Source organism: Perissodus microlepis, chromosome 11 (genome assembly GCF_051167445.1).
Source record: "Perissodus microlepis isolate ML-2025 ecotype Zambia chromosome 11, ASM5116744v1, whole genome shotgun sequence".
Taxonomy (NCBI): domain Eukaryota; kingdom Metazoa; phylum Chordata; class Actinopteri; order Cichliformes; family Cichlidae; genus Perissodus; species Perissodus microlepis.
Window position 1 is genome coordinate 2,240,263 of NC_140471.1, and position 13,203 is coordinate 2,253,465.

The window sequence follows — 13,203 nt, forward strand, 5'->3', positions numbered from 1 at the left end:
TCTGCTGAAAGATAACCTTTGATCTGTCGCCCCCTGTCGGAGCTCTCGCCTTGTTCCCATTTTAGCGTTTTCCTGTCAGCTGTGTGGAATGTGAGACGCAGACAGCATCAGAGGCTCCAGCCGATCCGGCCGCTTTTCCCTCTCACTCTCACTGCTGTCCAGAGCTCCTCCGGCTGCTCCTCTGATCGGTAAGTGAAGAAGTCCTCACTTTTACGGGCTTTTAAGTTGAACCTAAGAAATTCCAGTGCAGCTGCGCGACTGGACCATATCTATTTTTACATGTGAGCTCTGCGAGTGCTACAGCTGCTGTACAGAAATATTCACTGGCGTCCACATTTACAGTCAGATGTTGATCAAAGAGCTTCTTCTCCATGAGCTGTAACGCGTTGTGTAATCTGACTACTGCTGCGTAGACTGTAAGCTGTACTTTCCCACCGGCGTTGAAAAGACAGAAACATGAATTCATTCATGATTGTAAATATGCAGCTGTGTATGTATGCGAGTCTTCTTACTTCAATGACAAACATGACGGAGCTCAGCTAGACCCGCCGTCCAGTGTAGGAACTCACTGTTGCATTCACTAATGAATAAAAACTTGTTTTGAAGGCAGGAGAGGGACTGTTTCTGCCGTGAACCTTTTGTTAGTTAATCTAAACTTGGCATCAGTAGAGTGACTTGTATGACTTAATGAAGGGCAGCTGGGTTTCAAACAAACCGAATTATAAAATAAACGCGTCAGGGGAGATTTGTGACAGAAGGATAGCAGGAAGAGGGAAGGCTCCGAAACCAGTGAAACCAGCTCTGACGTATGGTGTGGACACTGTGGGACCAATTAAAACCACAGGAAGCTGACCTGGAAGTGGCAGTGGGAAGATAAGATTTTTGTTGGGAGGGACCAGAAAGGATAAAATTAGAAATGAGTATAGGACAGCATATATGAATAACTAGCAGAGGAATAGTTTCACTTTAAAGCAGACTCTGGTCCACTCCACTCTTATTCGCCTTTGTTGTCCTGGAGTGAAAACAGATGACAGTTAATTATGCACGTATTTGAAACCATCTACTTTACTCTCAGATGAAATTTCGATCTGGAGATTTTGTCAGGTGCTGACATCTAAAAGACCTTTCAGTTCATAGAAGTAATATAAGAATAAAAGCTGTTATTATTATCATTGTCTGGTTTTTCCTCCTGGTCATTCCCACAGTTTCAATGAGAAACTAACCTGTAAGAACACTGGTTTGGTTCAGTTCGAGATATTGTCCTCAAATTATTTTTGTAGGGCAAATGTTCACCGGTGTAACTGACATTCTCATTTGGTTTAATGTTACATTGAACAATGTTTAGTGGATGAATGGGAGCAAAATGAGAAGTATTTTGTCTACATGGAGGAAAATGTTCTAGCATTAGTCTGCCTGTGAAACGCAGCAAACATTATGGTAAGTATTAACGTGCCATAATGAAGGGGACTAGCTATGTAGGGTCCAGGTATTGCCTCCTGCTGCCATACGTGACACTGACCCCAGCCAAATGCTAAACCAGTGAAACTATAGTTGGAATATATTTAAAGCCCTTCCTATTTTGGAGCGTGTCTCATTGTTGCCTGCTGTTAATTCCAGTAACACCAAAGCAGCTGAAGTTCATTAACAACCCACTTCACTCCCCAGATCAGTTTAGCAGAAGTTTAATTGACTCGATGCTGTACTCTGATTAAAAGTGTTCCTTACATTGTTTGAGAAGTATATTAACATACAAGTACCTTAAAATATTAGAAGCAAAGTACTTGAATAAGTATACATAGTTACCTTTCGCAGCTGTGTAGCATGTATGCTTTGAACAACCATCCTCCCACATTCACTTGTACTCGCCTTACTCCAGTGTCCAAGGTGCCTAGCCAAAGGATGTCCTCCACCCCAGATGGGCCCACCCTCCTGCTCACCACGCTGTCCTCCTTCCCTTCTTCCATCCCGGCCGCCACGTCTGCAGATTCAAATGCCACCTCGTGCCAGGAGTGGGAGCAGACCCACCACCTGCTATTCCATGTGGGAAACTTGTCCCTGCTGTTGGGCCTGGCCATCCCGACTACCTTGGCTCTGCACATGATCATGCTGCGCCTCCTCCTGACAACAGGTCAGTTCACAGCTCGTTCCCGTGATGGGATCCAGAAGTAATGTAGTGGGGAAGATTTAAGGAACATAAAGTTATCACATCGTAAGCAGATGCGTATTCTGAGTAAAAGCTGCCCGTGCGTTAGTAAACTTCTACTAGGACAGGCTTGTTGACAGTTGACTGTAACGCTGACATTTTAAAGATTTATTGGAAACTGTTCTGCACAAACAGGGGAGACCCTAAAAGGCTGTGACAGTGGAAGATAAAAGCAGGATGGAAAAAGCACTTCCAACATGTTTATCTTTGCTTGGCAAGAGAATGGAGACAGGAAGCAGCAGGACTTATTGAGACTGTGGTTGTAATGTTGACAGCTCAGTTATTTATGCTGCTATTTTAGAGCAAGTCAAGTTTCAGTCTCTCAGAGAGGGAGTAAAAGAGGAGTGCTGAAATGTGTAAGGCAGCAGTTTTGGTGGTTTTATTATAAGACTGGATGGGTAATCATTATATAACACTGAGTAAGACATTTATTCATGTATCTAGACAAGCACATTTCTAAATAATTGTCATGATGTCTAAAATCAAAATATGTGAATGCAATGATTATGAATTTGTGAGCGATACAAAAGTAAAGTTTTGGACAATACTCCCATATATGAGCTTAGAAACAGAGCACTGTGTGGCTCAGCGTTGTCCTGTAAGTTTCCCATAGAGCGATTTATTTTAAACGTACTACATTTTTGGAACAATTAGACAACCTCGCTTGTTTGTTTGTCTCACTGCCCAAAGCTTTATTATTGTTTTGCTGGCAAATTCAGATTCTGAAGTTCGAAATGTGCAAAAAATAAGTGAACAGAAGAAATAAACTGGGAGGAAATCATAAATGAATGGTGGGGTGGCTCAAGACTTTTGCACAGTAGTGTACATTAAAGTAATTTCTGATATTACAACCATACCAGATAATTTCTCCATGATAAGATGAAGTGCTTCTTATCTCAGCGTGGTGTGTAATTAAGTGCAGTGTGTAAGTCGGGTTGTTCGTGCAGGATGTGGTTTATTCATCGCGTGGGCCACGCTGTTCAGGTGCAACATGGATCTAATGGTTTGGAACGTGGTCTTCCTGGTGATCAACTTCGTACACCTTTTCTACCTTTTGTATAAACGCAGGCCGGTGAGTTCAGCATCAACATCACTCACATTATACAAGATCATTGCAGGCCGCCCATGTGTGCTCATCAGAGGAGCAGTGTGTTTATCTTGGAGTTTCTAGCTAATAAATATGGGTTCAGTTCTGTTTCATGGTAACACAATCCGATTGTGTCTGCAGCAGCACACACCTACACTTTGGAGCAACAGACAGGAGGAGCAATAAAGTGCAGCTGTAGTTGTTTTTTCATCAGAGAATTAAAGCCTTTCATTCATTAAAGTTCAAAAAACATTTTTATAACTTTTATAAAAAACATTTTCTCTCGAGTTAGTTTGATTGTCTTAATAAGTGACTTGACACGAAGGACTATTTTTATTTCTTTCATCCTTTAATTAACCAGGAAAGTACGATTAGGAATAAAGCTATTTTCATAGTGTCAGTGTCTGAAGTGTGTTTCTGAAATATATCTGGAGGACAAATTACAGCTGTTCTGGAAACTTGCCAGAGGTGTTTTTGTCTTCGGTGCAAAAGAGACACGACTCGAGTGTACAAACTGTGGAGGGAACAGAATCATCCTGGTTATTCATACGCTGGCTCCCTTTTCCTAAATGATCAAACTCTCTGTGTGTGAGGTTTTTTTTGAAACACTTTTGTGACTATTTACTCTTTATTCTCTTTATTTGTAGTACAAAAGTTTTAAAATGTATCCACACAAAGTAGCTAAACAAACATAGTAAATATGCAGAATGCCCCATTTAAGAACAACATGCATCATGTTGTTGGTTCATTAACTTGTGAACTCATATAATTCATATATACTTATTATTTTCTATACCATAATTTAAAAATGGCTCATGTCATTATCCCAACTAGGCCTGTGCTTCAGTACACTGGGCTACACTGACTGTGGATGAATGCTCACTTCAGACTAACCGTCTCAAACTTGCTGTCAGATTAAGATTGACAGGGAGCTGCGGTCAGTCTACAAGAGGATGTTTGAGCCTCTGCATGTGCAGGAGGCTTTGTTCCAGCGACTCACGGGACAGTTCTGCACCATTCAGACGCTGAAGAAAGGCCAGGCCTACGCTGCTGAGGACAAGACGTCTGTAGACGAACGCCTCAGCATTCTGCTCAAAGGAAAGTATGTGCTGTTTGTTTCCCTAATGAAAGTCACATAGGTCTGACTAATACACATGATTAAGGTTATTATTTTAACACCGTGCTTTTCTGATTTAGTTGGTCAGAATTTTGAATTTCATTTTTTTGTGTGATAGGATGAAAGTTTCATACCGAGGCCATTTTCTGCACAACATCTATACCAACTCATTCATTGACTCTCCAGAGTTCAGGTCCACTGAGATGCACCGAGGAGAGAAGTTTCAGGTAAATTCACTTGCATGGAAGCTTAGATCTGACATAAAGGATGGACATCGTTTGCAGGTCTGAAAGATGCAGCCAGTGCTGCATGTTTCAGTGGGTGCAGGGCCGATTTCCTTCTCTGGCTGTAAAAACATGTCTGACTATGCAGAACATGAATATTCAATAAAGATTTAAGGAGGTCAAATTTCTTTAAACAGAGCTCTGGAACATCATCAAGTTTCACATGCATGTTAATTCAATGTAGTATATTTTTGAAGTACTAATAATAGTAATAAAAATAGTAATAAGTGTATTGATGTCTGTATCTAGGCAACAACTTGATGTCAGGCAGAATAATACTATATATATATATATATTTTCACAATGAATTGGAGGGTACTACTACTAATAATAATAATAATAATACTAAACATAGTAAAATAAATGTTCTTTTGCATTCAGAAATAACAAAAAGCTTTTGAGAAAGTTGTCATAAAATAAAGCGCTTAATTCAAAAACTTGTGGAAAGGTATCATTTGACTTTCCGTTCTTCTTTTTTCCTTAACTACACTTCACGTGTAAGCAGTCTGAACTAATGTTAACTTTAAATCCTCTGAGGTCTCTGAACGTTCCCAGACTTCTGTTCATCTATAGACACGCAGAGACCGGCACAGTGTCTCAGTCAATCTGTAGATAGACGACGAGAACAATCAGGCCCAAGAAAACCGTGAAACGAAGCATATAAAAATATGTATCCCTACCTTTTGACACCTTAACACTTGTTAATGTGTTTGATTGACAGGTGACCATCATGGCAGAAGAGAACTGCAAGTTCCTGTGTTGGTCTCGAGAGAGACTTACCTATTTCCTGGAGTCAGACACTTTCCTTAATGAGGTTTTCAGGTTCCTCATCGGCAAAGATATCACCAACAAACTGTACTCTCTGAATGATGCCACACTCAGCGACAAGGTGAGGCCCGCTGGTGTCGATTTATTGGAGCATCTTGTTTAATGTAATGTGACAGCTGTAAGAGTGCTCACTGTGCTGATGAGGATGTTGGTCATGGATATGTTCTAGGCTGTGAAGAAAATGGACCGACAGCCCAGCCTGTGCTCCCAGTTGTCTATGACGCAGGTGAGAAACAGCATGGCGAGCAGCAGTGACACCGATGATGTTCTCAACCAGATCCTACGAGGTGGATCTGCTGGATCATCACTCCGTGAGTCTTAATGGGATATTTACTCTGTCACTGCAGCACGTGCTACAGCAGCGATCCACAGCTCTGCCAGTGTTCCCAGCAGCTCAAACGAGTCAGAAATGTGGGGCTCTCTCACTTCCTCCATAAATGTTCAGTGATGTTGAGGTTTATCTTTGGACTTCTGCATGTTGCCTCCTCGCAGGCTTCTGTTCACACGCACACATTTATATTTCTAAAGGTGCTGCTGAGATGAAATCCTCACCAGATGTTGGTAACAATCCATTCAATCCACACGTGAAAATTAAAATATGTTTAACAGTGAGAAACGACACAGGGAACATGTGTTGAACACAGTGAGGTGCAAATAGTCATGAACTCTGAAATCCTGGCTCAGCTGCAGAGGGCTGGTGCAGTGGATTCAAGGGGAGGCTATGGCCACCTTGGGCACCATGCAGATCCTGGTCCACGAAACACTGGTTTGACTCGAGACGTTGTTGGACGCAGAGCGGATGGAAATTAAGTGTGTGCATGGGGATAGTCACAAAGATCCCACAGTGCCAGTGGAAATAACGTATACATAGACTCGAGGCTGTGGGTGGCCCATGTTTGACAAGTTAATGGGGCAGTGTGAAGAGGTGCGCTCACAACGTGTAGGGACATGTGATGTTTGTGCTGCGCTCAGTGGTGATGCAAAGTCGTCTAACACTGACTCTAATTCTGCTGATTCTACTGGTAGGGCAGATTGTGTGCTAGTTTGAGCCATTAATGGGGGTCCTGTTCGAGCACATTGGCATGGACCCCATCATGGCATCATGGCATGGCCATTTCAGTGCACAGGGTATTGCTTTCATAAGTTCATTCATGAGGACGAATGCAGTTGGGATCGCTGGCTGGACCCTGTGTTGTTGGCACTTCGGGAGGTGCCCTAAGCATCCATGAGTTGCTGTTCAGCAGGAAGCTGCAGGGGCTGCTGGACCTTAAAGAAAACCGTGAGGAAGGTCCAAGCCTGGGTAAGAGTGAAATCCTGACGTTCCTTGTAGCACACCTGTGCATCAGAGAGGTTCCTGAGGCAGGCGGGGCTCACAGCCAACCTGAAGAAGTGTGCGGTTGGATGGAGGGAGGGACAGTATCTGAGGTCCCACTTGGGATGGTTGTTACGACATCTGGTGAATTTTATGTCAATAACACCTTTAGAAATATATTTCTTCAAAAACTGGTGAAAGGTTCAAAACTGACTTTACTCGCTGTATGTGATGTTAAAACAGTTCTTCTGTAGTGCTAGCTAAATGCTGTACACACGCTTAATTTAATTGATCTGTGCAGCATGAATGCATAAAGATGAGAAGGGGGGAAAGGATGCATGGTAGGATTGTAGGATGACATTAAGTAGCAAATATTATGCTGCTGGCTGGAAGCAACGCAAGGGAATAAGATAGCAGTGAAGGAAGGTACACACAGGTGGACTAGCTTATGCAGAAAATGTAATCTGAAAGGTAAACTGCATGGTGGAGTCAGCAGAGAATGCAGAGAATTCATTTCATTCACTTTTGTCATATAGCGCCAAAACACAACACAGTTGCCTCAAGGCACTTTATATTGTAAGGTAACGGCCAAGGAGGGGCGCCCAGCTGCAGTGGAGGATACAGGACCAAGACACCCTGTGGAAGAGAGATTAATAATAACTAATGATTAAATGCAGAGTGCTGTATATGCTCACACTTCAGATTGTTTAGCCACAATGTTCCATATTTTTTTCATTTTGTGTTTTTCTAGAGATTTCACCCGGCACCAAAGCATCCTCAAAAATGAATCCTATAGAAGAAGGCATGGAGGATGATGTGTTTGAAGAATCTGCTTCATCTGACCACATGCCCAACACTTCCACTGAGAATGTGTAGCCAGCAGTGACCACAGGGGCATGCTATGAAGTCCAACACAGCTGACACAACTTTCCTTGTGTCAGCTTGAGGGAACCCAAAGCCTCATCAGACACGACGGGTATTATGACAGTGGTTGTCAACTTTCTTATGTTTCCTCACATAAAAATGTGCATCTCATGTGTCATATGTCTTTTGAACAGAATCATCCTTGTGACTGCAACATACTAATTAGATGTTATCAGAGAAGAATCTTTAAAAAAACTTCACAAATATAACTAAAATGTAATATTGTTGCAAATAGGACCAAAGTTAATGCTACAAAAAGCTTTAATACAGTGATTTAGCACAAAGTAAACCTTTTTAATTGAGATAATATATTTATTTTACGCCTGAGTGCACTCTAAAGCTGAAACTTCAAACTGGATACATTTAAACATTAAAGGTTTGATAGCGTAATAAAGGCTACAGGAGCAGTTCAGGCAGTGTAAAGGAGACAAGTAAGTAAATCTCAAAAGGTTGATTATGTTCTCTCACTGAAAACATCCAGATGAACAGAATCAACCTTTAAAGTATAAAAACATTTATATATTTTCTGCATCACCAACTGAATACATGGAATTTGCTGTGACAATGCAGCGCACAGTTTGCACTGCTGTGGCAATTCATTTGTGATGTTAGTAAGGTACAACTTAACAAATTTCTCATATAAAATTTATTCTCCCAGCAAAGAATCATTTGAAAGAATCCTTTTAAGAATCAGTGAAACGTGGTACTAACTCATTTTAATCTGAAACTCTAAACCACAGAGTTTACAAAGACAGCCACTGTCATCATGCAAACCTCTGTGTTTAAGCCCAACATAGCTCACTCACCCTTAATCTTGCTTCATAGTACATCACTCAAGTCTATAGTCTATAGATATGTTTAGCACACTAACTGGGATAGCTGCAGCTCAGGAGGTAGAGCAGATGGTCTATGGTTGGCTGGTTTGATCCCTGGCTTATCTCCAGTCTGCACGCTGAAGTATCCTTAGGCAAGATACAAAACCCAGAGTTGCTCTCTGATGCACTCATCAGAATATGAATGTGTGTCATTGTTAGATAGAAAGCACTTAGGCTTAGAAGAAGGTCTTGCATGAGCGGATGTGAATAGATGAATGAGGCATGCTGTATTGATTTTGAGTGTTCAAGTAGAAACAGTTCATTTACCATCAGTACATATTTGTCTCAGACCTGAACAAACAGCAACAAAGTTGATACATTATGTCATATTACACTATAATGTTCTTAGTTCTTACTACAAATGTTTCTTTTGGAGTTCACCGTGTATTAAATGTATGTGATCACATGTATGTACAGTGCATCCAGAAGGTATTCACAACTAGTTCCATATCCTGTCATGTTACGGTGCTTTTCCACCCTAAAACCCTACACACAATACCCCACAGTGACAAAGGGGAAAATGTTGGCTTGAAAATTCTTCAAAATGTATTAAAAAAAAACCCCAAAAACTAAATATTACATGTGCATAGGTTTTCATAGTTTTCACAGTCAGACCTGAGCTAAGGAGCATCCTGTTTCCACTCAGTATCTGTCACATGTTTCTACAACTTTATTGACCGTCGTAAATTCAGTTAATTGGACATGATTTGAAAAGGTCTATAACTGTCCTCTAGTGGACAGTTTATACTGAAGCACAAACCAGTCCAGGAGTCTAAGAAGTTGCCTGTAGACTTCCAAGACAGGATTGTAATTGAGGCCCAGATCGGGCGAAGGGTACATTTCTGTCACATCGAAGGTGCCACTGAACAAATGTTGGACCATTTTTTATTTTAAATTCACTTGTTTTCTGTTTAGTTAGTCATGCATTTTTAAATTAAATACTGTGAAGATATCCACACAAGCTTTGGTGTAGAAATGGCCGTAATAATACTGCAAAGATCTGATTTCTGATGCACTGATAGTGAAGAAACACACACATCATGGGAAGCAGCAGCCTATTGCAGCGACACTAAGGGAGGATTCAGGGTCGCCTGATCCAGCCCTAACTGTGTCAGCAAAAAGGAAAGTGTGCTTTAAGTCTGCTCTTTTGGGGTAATACGGTACTGAGTTCATTAAGATTTGAGCCCTTTTTGAAATGATTAAACTATTTTTAGGATTTAAACCCTTTAAATGTCAGTTTAAACATTTGAGTTACTAAATATTTATTGAAAAAAACTAACAGAAAACTGCTTTTTTCCATATAATAAATAGTACGGGAATGGGACGTTGGTGGTGATTAGTCTTGGACGTTTCAAAGATCAGCAACAAAACTGATTTTCATGCATTTTTGTTCTTTTGTATATGTAGTGCCAGATACTCCCTAAAACGTCCACCTCAACTAAAACCACATGTTTAATCTCTCTGCCATTGCAGTGTAAAACAGAAGTATTGATTCCTTACTGGAGGGATGGATTTTCTCATTTAAGTTATTTAAAAAAGTTACAGAATTACTGAATCTAACACAGAGCATGAAGTTAGTTTATACAGTGGGTCAAACTTCATCCTGCTTTGCGCCTCCTTGTTTGTTGCAGACTAAGTATATATGATGGATGAAAGTGGAGCTAAAGGCAGAGGAAGAAGGAGATGCTGTGGCTCGATGATGACAAAATGTCAGTCTACTGGAAGTGCAAAATACTACAGACCCCCGGCGGCATCGTGGTGGGGGGGCGGCATCACGGGCATCGGCAAAAAAAAATAAAAAATTCCTCGTACTCATGCGGCCCCGACATCAGCCAGCGCATATTAGGAATGTCGTAGGCACCGATCGGTTTTCTGTCGCCCGTTTGCTGGGAGTAAGGGCGCCCTCCGTTTGCGAGGTGAGCCTGCTGATTGCAGTACAGGGAGGAGAGGGCGGGGCGGCGGGGAGCAGCATCTAATAACCAACTCGCAAAATAAAAACCAAATAAAAAAACCCAACAAACACGAAAACACCGGACATCATGATACAGACTTATAATTTGCACCGATGTTGTTGGGTTTTTTTCGAAATTCTGTACGCGAAAAGTGAGCGCGAGAGCCCTCGGTGCGCCTGCTCGTGCTGAAGTCAAAGTAAACTTTATTGTCATCTCCGCTACACACAGTCCAGCATATAGAGAGACGAGACGACGAGGCTCCAGTTACAGCAGTGCAAGTAAACAAACAATAAATATAAGAAGAGTAAGAAAATAAATACACACTTTAGGACTCGGGGTAAAGGATCAATAACAATTAAAAATTTATACTTTATATTTTGATGATTTAATGTCTCACACACAGCCCGTGGAAAGGGGCGGGGCCGGCTGCTTCCAAATAGAGCACATTTCATTCATAATGTTGTGAATCCAAGCCCATCATTCATTCATGCAGAGGGAGTCTTCGCCCAGGGCGCCAAACAGGCTAGGACCGCCACACAAACTGGTTCATCTCAAAGACAAACTTAACAATGTGGTGTACAGTGTGGCACAGTACAAATACTTTGTTACTGCACATAAGTAAAGTATAAATACCTGAAAATTCTACTTGAGTATTTATTTTTATGACAACTGTTTACCTTTACTCCCTACATTTTAATACAAATATCTGTACTTTCCAACCCTTACATCTTCAAAACAGGCTCGTTACTTTGCGTTAGAACATTTATACTCGGGGTTAAAGTGGGCCGGAGGGAGTATGTTGTATTGTAGTCAGCATGTAGCGAGGCTACAGAACAGGAATGAGCATAAAGTAACGTTTGTGCACGACATAACATTGCTACAACAGTTCTATCAGCTCAGCCAACATCAGCAAACACACAAAATGTCCCGTACAGTTTGTGGCACAGTGTGTAGCTAGCTACGGTCCAGCTGCTACTTCCAGACAGAGAAAAGGGTGAGATGGAGAAAGATGCAAGAAAAGACAGAAGGAGAAGAAAGGTTAGATTTAAAGGACTGCTCGCTGACACTTGGAAAACTGTTGATTCAAAGATTACAAGTAACGTCATAGTTTTTAATCACAGATTGGACCTGTATATGATGTGTTTTGATAAAGTGTTTTCTTATTACATGAAATGTCCTAACAGAAAATTAGTATATGTATAAAAGGTTACATGAAAATTTCTGGGAAGTTTTGTGTGGGATAAACAGGTTAGTTTGCATTAATGAGGTGAACTGACAGTAAAGCGCTGTGTTGGACTGGTGCACAGTGGTGATCACGGTCACATGTGATGTTAGGTTACATGTGAACCTGTGAAGCTTGTGTCTTGTTGAATTCAGTGTGTAAATCCACAAAGAGCAGCAGGTAAGCTGATCCAGCCTGTGCACATTAGAAATGATGGTGAGCTGTTAACATTTTCCTCACGTTGAGCCACTACAGAGATCTTTGTGTTCCCCGACCTTTAACCCCTGACTGTTCTCATTTTTCTGTCCTGGGGTGAAGTCAACCTTTTTTTTTTAAAAAAAATTCTCTTCTACTGCTTGTGTCCCAAACAGCAGATTCAAGATGAGTTCATTCATTAGAATCAAGATTTAAATAGCATTTGTATTCTCATGTACTAATGTGGTTTTTGAACTACATTAATATAGGAGAAGGTCTAAATGTCTCCTGTGCTCAGCAGAACTGTATTATGGGAAATAAGCTGCATCGATGCCTCAAACAGGAGGCTTCAGCCCCATTGCAGTCCGAAAACTTGGTGGAAGTCAGTGGACAAATAACATTGGGTGGCTGTAGCTCAGGTGGCAGAGCAGGTCAGCCACTAATCAGAAGGTCGGTGGTTCGATCCCAGGCTGCCTCCTGGCTGCATGCCAAATACCCTTGGGCAAGATACTAACCCCCATGTTTGCCTACTGGTGGTGGTCAGAGGGCCCGGTGGCGCCAGTGTCCGGCAGCCTCGCCTCTGTCAGTGCGCCCCAGGACAGCTGTGGCTACAATGTAGCTGCCATCACCAGTGTGTGAATGACTGAATGTAGTGTGAAGCGCTTTGGGGTCCTTAGGGACTAGAAAAGCGCTATACAAATGCAGGCCATTTACCATTTAAAATCACTTCTGTGAATCGTTTTATGTTTCAGCAGTCGGTGTTTACGTCAAGGACTTTTATTTTGAAAGGACAAGAAGCAGCCCTTGGGCACATGCATGGAACAATCAGCCTGATGCCTGCTCAGTCTGTACCACAAATGAAAGCATCAGCCTAAATGACAGACCACACAGCACTTATGAAACAATGTTCTACTCTCAGTCAGCTTTTCATTGTTTGTACTTTAAAAAGTACAAACAAAAAGCAGTTACAGACACCTTAATATCACTCAGTCTTCCTGTTTTCATCCTTCACTCCACACGGTACCGCCATACCTGTCAATGCTCGTGTCACATCTCGTTTAGATTACTGTAATTCTCTTCTCTGTGGTCTGCCTCATAAATCTCTTCATAAATTGCAGTTAGTTCAAGCTTATTTCCAGAATAAGACCCACCAGACATATAACACCTGTTCTTAAACAGCTCCACTGGCTTCCAGTTCACCTCT

At 41.6% G+C, this 13,203-nt stretch overlaps 1 protein-coding gene across 1 annotated transcript; it reads left to right on the forward strand.

Moving 5' to 3' along the window:
* The first annotated feature begins 76 nt into the window (after positions 1 to 76).
* popdc1 (popeye domain cAMP effector 1) lies at positions 77 to 11,222 on the forward strand. Its single transcript, XM_084943925.1, has 8 exons — positions 77 to 188; positions 1,877 to 2,128; positions 3,151 to 3,275; positions 4,205 to 4,392; positions 4,526 to 4,634; positions 5,413 to 5,580; positions 5,689 to 5,830; positions 7,583 to 11,222. Exons 2-8 carry the CDS (start codon positions 1,900 to 1,902, stop codon positions 7,705 to 7,707), a joined length of 1,086 nt encoding a protein of 361 aa, XP_084800051.1. The 5' UTR covers positions 77 to 188; positions 1,877 to 1,899; the 3' UTR covers positions 7,708 to 11,222.
* The last annotated feature ends 1,981 nt before the right edge of the window (positions 11,223 to 13,203 follow it).